At 33.8% G+C, this 13,137-nt stretch overlaps 2 protein-coding genes and 1 pseudogene across 7 annotated transcripts; 2 read left to right on the forward strand and 1 right to left on the reverse strand.

The window, feature by feature from the left end:
• The first annotated feature begins 1,427 nt into the window (after positions 1-1,427).
• LOC111276928 (putative enoyl-CoA hydratase 2, mitochondrial) lies at positions 1,428-4,671 on the forward strand (annotated as a pseudogene). Its single transcript, XR_016328914.1, has 9 exons — positions 1,428-1,521; positions 2,270-2,305; positions 2,413-2,582; positions 2,827-2,901; positions 3,300-3,390; positions 3,511-3,562; positions 3,693-3,788; positions 3,857-3,959; positions 4,345-4,671. The product of XR_016328914.1 is annotated as a putative enoyl-CoA hydratase 2, mitochondrial (transcript).
• A 1,542-nt stretch (positions 4,672-6,213) lies between these two features.
• On the forward strand, positions 6,214-9,803 carry LOC111276887 (ubiquitin carboxyl-terminal hydrolase 3-like). Of its 5 annotated transcripts, none has more exons than XR_016329044.1 (10): positions 6,273-6,430; positions 6,601-6,732; positions 6,858-6,896; positions 7,407-7,512; positions 7,906-7,964; positions 8,093-8,167; positions 8,445-8,493; positions 8,671-8,747; positions 9,273-9,550; positions 9,632-9,803. XR_016329044.1 is itself a non-coding variant. In XM_022862837.2 (10 exons), the coding sequence occupies exons 1-10, from the start codon at positions 6,356-6,358 to the stop codon at positions 9,778-9,780; spliced, it is 849 nt and encodes a 282-aa protein (XP_022718572.2). In that variant the 5' UTR covers positions 6,273-6,355; the 3' UTR covers positions 9,781-9,803. The 5 variants fall into 5 exon arrangements, 3 of the variants coding, with proteins under 3 accessions (XP_089602152.1, XP_022718572.2, XP_022718580.2); XR_016329045.1 differs by having other exon boundaries at positions 9,644-9,803; XM_022862837.2 differs by having other exon boundaries at positions 9,273-9,360.
• Positions 9,804-11,596: 1,793 nt separating this feature from the next.
• Positions 11,597-12,836, reverse strand: LOC111276899 (ethylene-responsive transcription factor 2-like). The gene has a single exon (XM_022862860.2). The coding sequence runs from the start codon at positions 12,609-12,611 to the stop codon at positions 11,799-11,801; it is 813 nt and encodes a 270-aa protein (XP_022718595.2). The 5' UTR covers positions 12,612-12,836; the 3' UTR covers positions 11,597-11,798.
• Positions 12,837-13,137: the final 301 nt, after the last annotated feature.

A 13,137-nucleotide genomic window follows, 5' to 3' on the forward strand; every position in this document is an offset into this window, starting at 1 on the left:
TGATATATAGATTCATACTGATAGAATTTCAATTCAATTCTAATTAACATCCAAATCAAAAGATTAGCACCAATCCTAATCTCATTCTTTCAAATTTTTTTTTTTAAATTAATCAGATAATGGAGAAAGAAGAAAAAATTAAACAATAGATAGACCATAAAAAAAATAAAAATGATAAATATAAAAATAAAAAAATCTAAAATAAAAATGAATAAAATTTTCTATACCCGAACTTAGATTAGTCTCTATTGACAAAGAACCTCGGATAAAATAGGGTGTCTACAGTATGTATAATTGGTGTTTGGTGAAAATCATTTTATGATTTGTTTTTTACATTTAAACCCTTTGAAAATTTCTTTTATTTAAAGACATATTCTGAATTTGAAAATTTTTATCTATTATTTTTTATATAGTAGATTTTTAATCATTGTTATTAGAGAAATGTCAAGGAGAAAATAAAAATTATGTCACAAAACTTGTGTTACCTTGGTTGATATGCTTGAAATATTAATCAATCAACTTGATTCGCAATCGTGAAAAAATCCATTACAAAAACATGAAATGATTTGGTCTAAACTCAGAACTTGATTATCATTCCCTTGCAAAGTAAAATGAAGCACAAATTAATTTATCAATATTTCAAAATTTTACTTAACTCACCTAATCCAATATTGTAAATTGATTTAAAAAATCAAAAATATGAATTGAATCAACTTAGATAGCAAATATATTGCATCAAACCTAAAATCAATAAAATGTTTTGAATTAACCCTACGTTAACCTAAAAATTAGTCAACCTAGACTGCCTTAAATTTAAAACAATCCAACATGAATATGAGTCCACATACTTAATTGCTTTTGAAAAGTTTAATTTATGAGAGTATAAATTATATATATTGTCAGTAAATCAAATGGTGCCACATCATTATTTTTTTTTAAATCAAGTTTTGTGTATTTATCTTAAAGACTAGTAAAAATTTATATTTGATTATTAATGAGATAGCATAATTTAATTTACTAATAGTGTGTAAAATTTATATACTAAAAGTGTATCAAATATAAACTCTTATAGTAAGTTGTAGCGTAATACGGCAAGTTGAAGGAAACTACTTAAACTTAGATCTACTACACATAAATTCATCAAACAGGAAAATTGTGTTGAAGTGTGGTATGTCCCTGGCAATGGCTATTTGTTGCAATAGTCTAGAATGAGTTAAAAGCTAAACAAAGGAAGGTTGAGTGGCATAAATTAATATGGTTTTAGTATCATATCCTAAAACACTCAATGATTGCATTGATGACTATAACAAGCTTCCAACAAAATATTGGTTGAGAAATTAAGGAGTGGAGGTGAATGAAAGGTGTTACCTATGTCAACATGAAAGGGAATCCAAGGATCATATTTTTTTTGCTATGAATATGCAAAAATGGTGTGTAGAACGATACTGCAGTCATGTAGGATTGATAGAGGATTTGGGAAGTGGATTGAAGAATTGAAATGGGCAACGACAAGGATGAAAGGCAAGGCATTGATATCAATAATATTACACATTGCTTGGAATGCTTATATGTACCATATATGATACGGAGAGAAATGAATTACAAATTATTCAAGAATAAAGAAAGAACAAAAGAACAAATGTATGATCTTAATTGTCAACTCAATTACATGAATTTTATTTGATTGCTGCTAACTTAATCAATAAAAATTTATGTAATGCTTAAAATATAATTACAATTATATTACATAATAATTAAAATATGATTTGATTGTTAATAGGCAGAAGGCTAGAATAGTACATTAATTGTTTGGTGTCAATGAATTGTGACAATTTACTACTTCTTTTAGATAAATAAAATATAACTTATTCAAAAAATATATAAATTTTTAATTTATTATTTTTTTATTATATTTTTGTGAACTTTTTTTGTTCAACATGAATCTCACTCAGCTTGCTTTAACTGTCTTACGAAAAAGTCTCATTTATCTTTAGATCATGTGTCATTTTCCCTTTAACATGCTTTTGCATAAATAAAGGTTTGTGATGGATCCTCAATATTATAAACATATATTTATTCATAAACTATATTTTTATCATTTAATTTATATGATAAAATAAAAAATAATATCCATAACAAATGCATCACAAATAAATATTATAAAATATTCGATGTTGGTTTCATTCGATGTATTAAATTGAAGCGGTGCGTTTCGTCTCCATCTCGCCATTCTCTGCCGCTTAACGATGCAAAATTTGCACTCGATCAGAAACAAATCTCCACCGTCTCTCTGACTCCGATTCCGGTATTGTTTTCCTTTTAAGAAAATTTCAACAAAGCATCCGACTGTTGACGTTTTAATGTTTTGTTCAAGAAATCTGAAAAACTAAATTTTAAGTACAAAATTGGCAGGAATTACTGACTTTAATTTGGATAGGCCTGAAGCCAAAAATGCAATTGGGATTGATACGTTGAGAGGCTTGCGCCATGCCTTCGAAGCTATCGATAGAGATTCCTCCTCTCACGTAGTTATGATCTCCAGCTCAGTTCCCAAGGTTTTCTGTGCTGGCGCTGATTTAAAGGTAATTCGCTTTCTTTAGTTGTTGAAAGTTAAAAAAGTCTAAATTTTTTTATGGAAATTGAGTTTTTTTTTTTTTTTACTTTATTTCAATTTTCAACTGATGGTGTCGTTATTATTAGAAGTATTGATGAGGAAATTACTTGTTTGGAAATGATATTAAAGGGTTAAACGTGTCAAGATATTTTGAGTTCCATATGTTGTCATTAGATGTTAATCTTATAGTTTTCATGGCCTTTGATTGGCAGGAACGAAAGAAGATGACTGCTTCTGAGGTCCATTCATATATCAACTACTTGCGATCCACTTTCTCATTATTAGAGGTTAGTCCTTATCATATCCCAACATGCTTTATGATGGTTGGTTGCCCTGTTATCGCGTTGATGTTGAAATTATATGAGCATGATACGTTAGTAATGCGTAAACTAACTATAGATGTATACATTTTTAAACATTGAAATACACAGAAGTATTGGTTAGTTGTCTTTGATATGCATGTAAAACATATCGTCTCATTTCCCAATAGTGTTCCTCCTAAAGCAGGGCCTGGGGTCCAATCCTTCAACATTGTTGCATAAAGTGTTGCTTGCAAGATTACCATTAACTGGATAATGCCCCTAGACTTTAAAATGTTCTTCTTAACTAATGCTGTTATACTTTTCACTTAATGGCCTTCTTTTAGATTGTTTGCTTACATTGGACTACAATTTCTTTAGTTCAGGAACTTCATATTCCTACTATTGCTGTTATTGAAGGTGCAGCATTGGGTGGAGGACTTGAAATGGCTCTGTCATGTGATCGTAGGATCTGTGGTAGTCTTATATTTTTAATCATTTCATAATTAGTTTTATTTGCTTCTGAAGTGATTGGTTACATGGTCTTATTTTTTCCTTAAAATTGTTTATAATGGATTCTCCTCTAAAATTGCTTAGGGGAAAATGCATTATTGGGATTGCCTGAAACAGGACTTGCCATAATTCCTGGGTATGTGCTAACTCTTGTTTCAGTATTATACATTATATTTATTACTTGATCAGTTCTTTTATTTTATTATTATTATTATTTTTTGAGTAAAATCTGTAAGGTGATAGCTAATTGGCCATATATTTAACAGTGCAGGTGGGACTCACAGACTTCCTAGATTGGTTGGAAAATCAATAGCGAAGGAACTTATTTTTACTGGTCGGAGAATTGGTGGCAGGGATGCATTGTCTATGGTTATGCATGCCAATGTGCTGTTTTTTTCCCCTCCTATGTTCTCTGCCTGTCCTAGTCAAGTACTGAACAATGCCTGTGATATTCAGGTCTTGTCAATTACTGTGTTCCTGCCGGGGAAGCTCATCCCAAAGCCTTAGAAATTGCTCGTGAAATAAATCAGAAGGTAAAATTTACGCATTTTCAAAATTTTCTTGCTTGGAAGTTCATTTGGTATATTCTTTTCCAAGTTCATTCATATTATATATCCGGAAATGAAAGGTCTGCAACTCCAATGTGTTATTGCATTGGGTAGTTTATTGCTTTTTTTTTTTCTTTTCTGTTGCTAGATTGCTGTTAATTTAATTTTGTTCCTCTTATTGCTCTCCCTTGTTATTAATTTTAAAGAAGAGTTCAGAGCATCTCTTTAACTTTAGTAGCTACTGGTTAAAGGATCTCTTTGGGTTGCATTGATGTTCATTGATGATGCTTACCTCTTATTTTATTGGAAAAAAATAACTGTGTTACCCCATACAAATTCTTTAATATTCAAATTAACATGTTCTTAATAGGGTCCAATAGCAATGAGGATGGCAACAAGAGCTATAAACGAGGGGCTTGAGAGAGATATGGCTTCGGCTTTGGATTTAGAAGAAGAGTGCTATGAACGGCATTTGAATACAAAAGATCGCTTGGAAGGCTTAGCAGCATTTGTCGAGAAGCGGAAGCCAAGATATACTGGTGAATAAGAAGAAAGACCCAGACTCTTACTAAATAACAGGTTTCAGACAAGTTTATGACTGATAATAGTTTTCAATTTGTTTTAAATTTGGGCCTTTGAGAAGTCTATATGTTGGATGAACTCTTTATAGTAATTAAAATGACAAAAATAAATTACATTAACCTTGTATGCCAAAGTTAATTCTATGGTTGTTTAAATTTTCTGTATGCTAAGCAGCCTTGTTCACTATGGTAGTTGTTTCAGAGATCGAATCTAAATCCTCACTTTTCAAAACCTTACTTTTACTTGAGCTTTTATCCATTTTACACCTATTTTTAACGAAATACAGTTAATGTGCTAGTGTGCAATATATTGTGATATTGATGAATGCTGAAGATGGTCTCCTATAGCAGTTAATATGACAATGTTGAAATTCTGACAAATCCCAATGTCGGGTTCTAACATTACTGGCAAGTAGATTGAACAAAAGCGTGTTTGTTTCCAAATTAGGAAGAGAGAAATGTTGTGTCAAAAGAAGGAAATGAACATATAAAGTGATTGAAGTTCCAGTTCTACCGGTTTATCACATTATGTCATTAAGGTATTTTTGGCTTTCATCATAAAGGTAGTTTACAAAATTGTCATGTTTGTATTATAAGTACGAACTTTGGCTTCAAGAATTAAAGGCTACAAGTCGTTAATTAGTAACTTTGTCCTCTATTTCCTGGGCGAGAATTTTGATAATTTTGCATGAATTAACTGATTCAGATGACAATGGAGTTCATTATGATTCTGCTTAGATGGATAGCTCTTTAGTTTATCTTTGTCAACAATGCAAAAGGCTGTGACAGTTGAGCAACAACTTGTAATAACTCTTTTATTTTTTCAATTATAATGTCGTGAAAGATCATTTTAGAAGCTTTCCATTCTTGTTAATGTCTGAAGGTCATGATAGGGAATTCAGTGATAGCTGCCATAACAGAATCACGTTTGATGATTTTTCTAGTCTACAGTTAATTACCATAGCCAATCCTTTGTGTGTTGGACTTGTAACTTGCTATTCTGGAAGTGATTCCTCTTTATAATTGGCAGCAACCCAATGGTTTTTTCACCAACTCTTTTCTCTTATTCAAACAAGTCTATATTAGGGGGAGAGGGAGTCAGATCAGACTCAAGAAAAGGTATGGTAGGAAGTTCAAACTCCAGTATCGGAACTAGAAGCAGATGCAGCAGCGGCAGGATGTCATATCAATTGTTATTTGGTAAGGAACTGACACAGAAAGATGTTACTGACATCAATGACTTTCACATCCCAATGGAATATGCACTGCAGTACTTGCCCTCACTTGGAAACGGTTCAGATGGAGATCAAATGGGGAGTGGCTCGATTGATTTAACTTTCTACGACAACTATTGTTGTTCCTGCACTTACTCTCTACTCATGATTGCATTTGATACATGCAAACTATTGATTTGGTTTTAAGGATTCAGTGTCATTCAAGCATTCTAGCACAATGAGAATTTCTTTCTGTCGCCCAACCAGAATGAATCAATCACCAATGTAAAAAGGTTTGGACGACGGTCTAGAAAATGGGCCGATCAAGAACCTTGGCCTTTTTCTGACTTCGATTATAATGGGCCCATCAAGAGCCCAAGCCTTTATGTTTTCCTCGTCACAAATAAACGGACACTATTTGCGTTTCCTGCTACTATTCACCGCGGCGTTTCAGTTTCACAGTGCGGTTAAAAAGAAGTTTCATATCACTTTCATCTGATTTAAATCCCAGCCAAAACCTATAAATAAAGTAAGAGACAAAAATATTAAAATCCCATTCCTAGAAAAAGAAAAGAAAAAAGGCAAAATGGCAACTCCGGACGAAATCCCTTCTGCTAAGAGATGGCTTCCTCTCGAAGCTAACCCCGAAGTCATGAACCAGGTGCTTTTCATTTTTCTTTTCATTTTTTTATATGAAAATTGAATTTTTACTTATCATAAGATCTTTAGATTATACTATTAAGTTTTGAAACAAATTGATTGTTATGAGTCTGTGCTAATAGTAATATTTTGTTTTAATTCCTTGAAAATGGTAACATTGGTATTCTCCAGTTTCTTTGGGGTCTGGGTCTTCCGGAGGATGAGGCAGAGTGCTGCGATGTTTATGGCTTGGAGGATGAACTCTTAGCAATGGTGCCACAGCCTGTTCTTGCTGTCCTTTTTCTTTTTCCAATAACTTCTCAGGTGTGTTCAACTGCAAACTTTATTTCTTTCCAGCATTAGTCGCCTTGTTGGGCCGTATCTTAAAAATTAACTTAACTGATACACATAATAGAAGTTGTCTGTTTGTATGGTTTGAATGTTTTCAGACTGAAGAAGAGAGATTGCAGCAGGATAATGAGAAAAGAGTAAGTGCAATGCTGTTCTTTTTTTTTTTTTTTTGTGTTTTGCGTTAGAGTGTTGTGAAGATTGATCAGAAATGTTTAGACCATAATAACAATTGTAACTTAAATTGTTGAAACTTGCGCGTAGTTCTGCCTTACGATTGCTAGATATGATTCTTCTTGGTGTAAAAGAACTCTTAGTTGCTCCATATATCCTCCTTGTCAACCCCACATTTCTATAGTTTGTGTGGGTAGCATTCATAATTGTGAATTACTTGGTGGATGAGACTAACTACTCATATTGGATGATGGAGCTCATCAAATAACCTAGTACAAGGGGTACAATTGAAAAGGGAAAAGGAAAATCACTCTTAAGAGAATGCAAAACTTAAGTTCAAAATCTCCATTTCTCCTTTTTAACTTTCCTAAACCAAAAAGAATAGATGCAGTAGCAAAAAAATGGAAATTCTGTCATGTTTCAGAACTTTGTATGATCCAATTAAAAATTTTTCTCCTTTTTTGTTTTGGCTGTAGGATGCTAGCAGCAAAGTTTATTTCATGAAACAAACTGTGGGAAATGCTTGTGGAACAATTGGGCTTCTTCATGGTGTTGGAAATATCACTTCAGAAATCAAACTTCGTAAGTTGGCTCTAATATTCATCAATTATTGATGAGTAATGGTTATTTTCATATTTATGTTAAAAATGTTTACAGGGCGTACTTAGTAATGCGTTGTAATTTTTACATGTGTCAGTTTAATTGTAACATGTCAGCTTGCATGCTGCCATTGGTTGGAATAATAGTTGTTGGAAGAATGGTAATTAAGACATATGCTGTACCCATGAACGGGCCTTTTTTTTTCTTCCCTTTTTTCTGTCTTCAGAACGAGGAACCATATTTCATTGTGATCTTCTTTAGCAAATTATGCTAGGATCTTGCTTGCTTTGAGAACTGAACTAAAGGGTATTTGGTAGTTATTAGCCTATTTTGTGAAACACATCCAACATCTTTTTTTCATTATCTTTTTTCCAGAAGAGGAATCATTTCTAGATAGGTTTTTTAAATCTACTGCAAGCATGGATCCATTGGAGGTTCTACTTCTTATCCTTCTTCTTCTTCTTCTCTCTCTCTCTCTCTCTGCATTCACATGTGTGGGTTTTTTGCCTGCATGTTTTGTGATTCCTCATTACTGACTTCAAATTGTTATATGCTTCTATAGCGTGCAGCATTTCTTGAGAAAGACAGAGAAATGGAAGTTGCTCACTCTGTAGCAGCTACAGCTGGTGAAACAGAGGTAAATCTATTATAAGTATTTTTTTTCTTCTACTTGATTCTGATGTAAAATTTAACATGTTGAAAGCTAGGTAGGATACAGATGTGCATAATACAGCATTTCAAGGTTTTTTTTTTTTTTTTTTTTTTTTTTTTTTTTTTTTTTTTTTGAGAAATATAGTATGGCAAGGCTGAGCTGAGCTACTTTATTGATGAGTCCTTTCGATGCTGAGGACTAATACTTTTTTTTTTGTCTAATCCCATTTCCTTTGTTCTGTCTTACCATTTTTTCTTGGCAGGCTTCAAACAATGTGGACGCTCATTTTACGTGCTTCACATGTGTTGATGGTACGTACTCTCTCTCTCTCTCTCTCTCTCTCTCTCTCTCTCTCATTTCAGAATATACAGAAGCCAAAATGAAAGGAAAAGACAATCTCTATTGCTTTGGTATGAGATGCTTTTGAAATATCTTAAATGTAGTTTTTGGTGCTTTGATCTTAATTTTTTTTCTTCTCGTTAATGTAGGAGAACTTTATGAGCTTGATGGAAGCAAGTCAGGACCCATATCACATGGCGCATCCTCACCAAGTAGCTTATTGCAGGTTTGTGTTGGCAGTTAAAACTCTATTTTTCTTCTTATGATTCTCCTTTTGACATATATTTGGCTGTCAAAAAGACAATTTATGAGAAATATTTTAACTTTTAAGAAATGCAAGTGGTTTGGTGTTCGTAGAGGGATGTTTTTATCCCTTTTATCTTAGTTATTGGCTGTTGTGCCTTGAGAAAGTTGAAAGTGGAAGAAGGTAGCTCATCTATATCTCTTTCAGCTTGGGGTTTGGGGAATTTCAAGTGGTAGAATTCGTTTTAGTTTGAAGCATCAGCTTCAACTTTCACAATCCATCTCAAACTCCCTCTGTCTGTCTGTTTTTGTGTTTGTACGAAGCTGAGTTGCTCAAAACGTTTTGGAGTGTTTCAGCCTTGTGATTGGACTTTGTTGGCTCTCCAAGTGTACTGTGAATGCTCGGGTTTCAGCATTCTACTGGCTATTTTCCTTAATTTTCGGTGATAAATGTTTGCATGATGTGCTAATCATTAGGACTAATTGCTATAATTTTCTGTTACAACAGGATGCAGCGAAAGTCATAAGGGGCATGATCCAGAAATATCCCGAGTCACTCAACTTCAATGTTATTGCACTCTCTAAGAAAGTGGCAGGTGCATTTTAAGATGGCAAGTAGTGTCATCAATTTCCTTCAAACTGATTAGATTCTAAATGTTCAGTCACCTTGACATAGTGCATCTGTATATGCCTTTCATCATGTGCATGTGGGTATAGCCCAAACAGATGTATCTGTTGCCTGTAGCAAACAATCCTATCTGATGATTTGTTGTAGAACCCTGCATGGTAAGAAACTTATTGTATTGCATGATTCAGTTTCACTATGGCTAGAACATCTTGCGTCAGTCGTCACCATCTTTATTGTAGGCCTGTTTGCAGGATCATCTTGGATGCATCAGAAGGCTATCATTACCCATTTCCTAAGTCTGTACTTGTCCGCAATGGCTGCCTCATTGTTGCCTGCTACAACTACATCTAGTCTTCCTTCGACGTTAATGATAAGCCCAATCTGTTAGTATTTCTGTCTTTTGAACATCTAGATACAACATGTTAACATCTAGTATTGTTCAGTCCTTAAATCAACAAAATTTCATCTGATTAAATCCACGTAGAAAAGTACAAACATTCCCACCTAAGCTTTTTTCTGTTCAGACCCAAATTTCATTTCACAAAAAAAAAAAAAAGTCCAAATATTATTAATCGTTTTTTTCATCATGAACAATCATGTAAGTCAGCAATCTAGCAAAAGAAAATCCCCTACAACTACAAACATGTCTTATTTATTGTTTCATGCTTTTGAATTTAAACTCAATGTGAAAGCAATAACTTTCCAAAAGAAAAGTTTGAAATGTCCACAAAATCAAAAGTCAAATTTTCAATGTCAAAAAGCGACTAGATTGGATAAACCTGCTACTCACTACATTGATGATTAATCTGATCTGATCTGATCTGATCATACAACTATCTACCGTAGCTGTTCCTTGAGGCTGACCTCACAACACCAAATCTCCAAGCATCTGTTTTCTTTTGCCCCCAAGTGTTTAATTTCTTACGCTATTCGCTACACGACGTATATGTTTATATTATTTATACTAAAACTTTGAAATGATATAAGCAAGAATGGACTTTTCAATTGTGTTTTAATGTTGTTTTACATGTGTTTATGACTTTGCCTTCATTTTACACAAGATTGAGACCCTTTTGGCGTCATTAATTATGACTTGGTTCATAAGTCTTTGATAACTTTTGAGAATCTTGAAGTTACAATTCAAGTTTAATTTGCTTTGTTCAACCGTCTTTAATCTTGAAATTTCGGTTTGGATTTGTACTTGAAATAAACTTCTCACCAAACATGAAAAGAAAAAAAATGGTTAAGACGGATCCAAGATAAGAAAAATAAAAAGACATGTGAAAAGGTGTCACGTGAGGATGTTCTTCTAGGCCGAACCAGCTGGTTCTGGTGGTTTTATTATGGACCAGGCCAGCTGGATGTGGTTTCGTTTTGTGAGCTGCAATTTGCAAAGGTACCACACGCAAATGTGTAGCTAAGGCGCCCTCTTTATTTTTTGAAAGCGATGTCTCGTAATTTAATTGCTGCCAAAAGACCCAAAACGTTGCAGCAGAAAATGCTTCTCACCACACTGTTTGTAATAATAAAAAGTATTTCCAAACATGCAAGGGTTATTTTCCTTTTATAGAAAGTACACAAACATGCCTTTAACTTTCTCCACATAATAACTTTATTTTTGAAATTTACAAAAAATATTTCATATATGATTGAGTTAAATTATTAAATAATAAAAGAATATAAAAAGATAATTTCACATTGAATCTATTAAATAAGATTTTCATAAATTTATTTTGATCGATTTTAAAAAATGGATTAAATGAAATTTAAAAATCAATTGAAAACCTTTTATCGTTTATTCAAATCCAAATGGAATAGAGATACAATTACAAACACATAATAATTGACTTTCACATTGCAATTAGTTATATAACTAGTATCATTGTCTGTCACCTGATTTCCAATTTTTGAATTTCGTTTCATATATCATTTTTCGAACTTTAATTTTGAGGTAAATTAACACTTTTTTACCATTATTACTGATTTATACTAAACAAAAGTTGCTTGTCACGCAAAAATCCCATTGATTAAAAATTAAGTTCCCACCAATTAGGGATTAGCTGGGTAGCATTAACACGCTTTAAGATTTTGATTCTTTTTAATTCAAACTCCAATCCTAATTTTTTTCACAAATTTTAATAATAATTTAAATTTTTATGGGAATATTCACATTTTTGTCCATTCAAAGCACAATGTTAACATCATTTGTAAAAACAAAACAACAAAAAAAAATCCCCATTCAACAAAACTTCAATGAAATAATAACAAGTCCTTTGTATTCACAAAGCCTAACAATCTCTCAACTTGAAATAAATTTCAACTCCTCATTTTTTTTTTTAATCTTTTTAAATTGAGGGATGTCCATAAGCTGATTTGTGCTTTCATTGATTCAATACCGCGGCACCATTAATTGACTAATAACTGTTGGCCATGTGTACACGATCCAACTTGATGCTTAACTTCCGCTTCTGAACCCATATCTAACCCGGCTTGAGCAACAGCCGGAGCCGAGGCAGCCACCTTTCTCCTCCTTTTCGGCGATCCGTTCTCTGAGCCAGAGGACGAAGACGGCTCCGGTGATGCCCTCTTTGACGTTACCCTCACCGGGTCAGGCTCCCCGGAATTCACCCTCAATGGAAAATTCAACAAAGCTCTCGAGCCACGCATCCTGTAAGCTGCTTTATCATAAGCCAAAGCCGCATCCTCAGCAGTCTCAAAAGTACCTAACCAAACCCGCGCCCCATTTTTAGCCGGGTCCCTAATCTCAGCAGCGAACTTCCCCCACGGCCTTTGCCTAACTCCCCGATAATGCTTCCCTTTGGCAGGAACCACAGCGGGAACCGCCGTTGTCGCCGCCTCCGTACTTTCTCTTTTCACCGGTGTCTCTATTAAAACCTCTTTCGGCTCCGATTTAATCGGCGGGATATTCGAGGAAGAGTTATCGGATGGGACCCAGCCGACAGTTAAAGCATCGCGGAGGAATCCGAAAACGAGCATGTCTTCGGAATCGTTTTCTTTGAGTGGGAGGTCACCCCAGGTTTCAGTCAAACAAGTATACAATCGACTAAAGCTTGAGCTCCTGCAAAACATAGGGGGAGCCGCGTTGGTACAATCAGTTGAAGCAGCGAGTCGGAAGTCTGATGACTCGCCAAGTAAGTGTCGCCGAATTGAGTCCAGCATCACTAACTCGGAATCATTCGTACTTGGGTACATTTCCATAACGAAAACTGTTTAGCTTTTTTGTAATTTGAAATCTCAAAATTTTCAGGGAAGATTGTTATTTTGAGGAATTCTGAGGGATTTGGAGTCTGAATCCTTACGTGGCTTAGGGAAATTGGGGTTATATAGGGAAATTAGATACATGCACTTAAGCCGGCAGAATTTTCGGTTTGGATTTTTGTTTACTTTTTTAAATTAATAATAATGGTGGGGCGGTTGTTTTATTTTTTATTTCTAATTTTGTTTTTATTATAGGGAATGAGTTTCTTCGCAATTTCATTTTAGACACGTGATTTATATTTTGGATATTGAAATGGGATGACGTCATCTGTTGACAGCAGCAAAATGTTGCTTGTCTGTTATCCACTTGTTCTAGTTGTCCTGTTGAAAATCGCTGAGTTTAATTTCATTGAAATTGCAATTTCTTTTTTTTGCCTTTCATTTTCTTTCCATGTCTTTTAATTTTCCAACCTTCTTTTTTCTCTCTTATTTTTTTCTTGACGTAACAATGTTTTTTTCCTTCATT

The sequence above is a fragment of the Durio zibethinus genome, chromosome 17 (genome assembly GCF_047325235.1).
Source record: "Durio zibethinus cultivar Kanyao isolate XHJ-2024 chromosome 17, ASM4732523v1, whole genome shotgun sequence".
Lineage (NCBI taxonomy): Eukaryota > Viridiplantae > Streptophyta > Magnoliopsida > Malvales > Malvaceae > Durio > Durio zibethinus.

Bases quoted from the DNA above. Each gene is read 5' to 3' on its own strand.
- LOC111276887 (XM_022862837.2), top strand. From the start codon at position 6,356: ATGGCAACTCCGGACGAAATCCCTTCTGCTAAGAGATGGCTTCCTCTC. The intron at 6,431-6,600 runs GTGCTTTTCATT...GGTATTCTCCAG, and splicing joins ACCCCGAAGTCATGAACCAG to TTTCTTTGGGGTCTGGGTCT. The intron at 6,733-6,857 runs GTGTGTTCAACT...GAATGTTTTCAG, and splicing joins TTTTTCCAATAACTTCTCAG to ACTGAAGAAGAGAGATTGCA.
- LOC111276899 (XM_022862860.2), bottom strand. From the start codon at position 12,611: ATGGAAATGTACCCAAGTACGAATGATTCCGAGTTAGTGATGCTGGAC.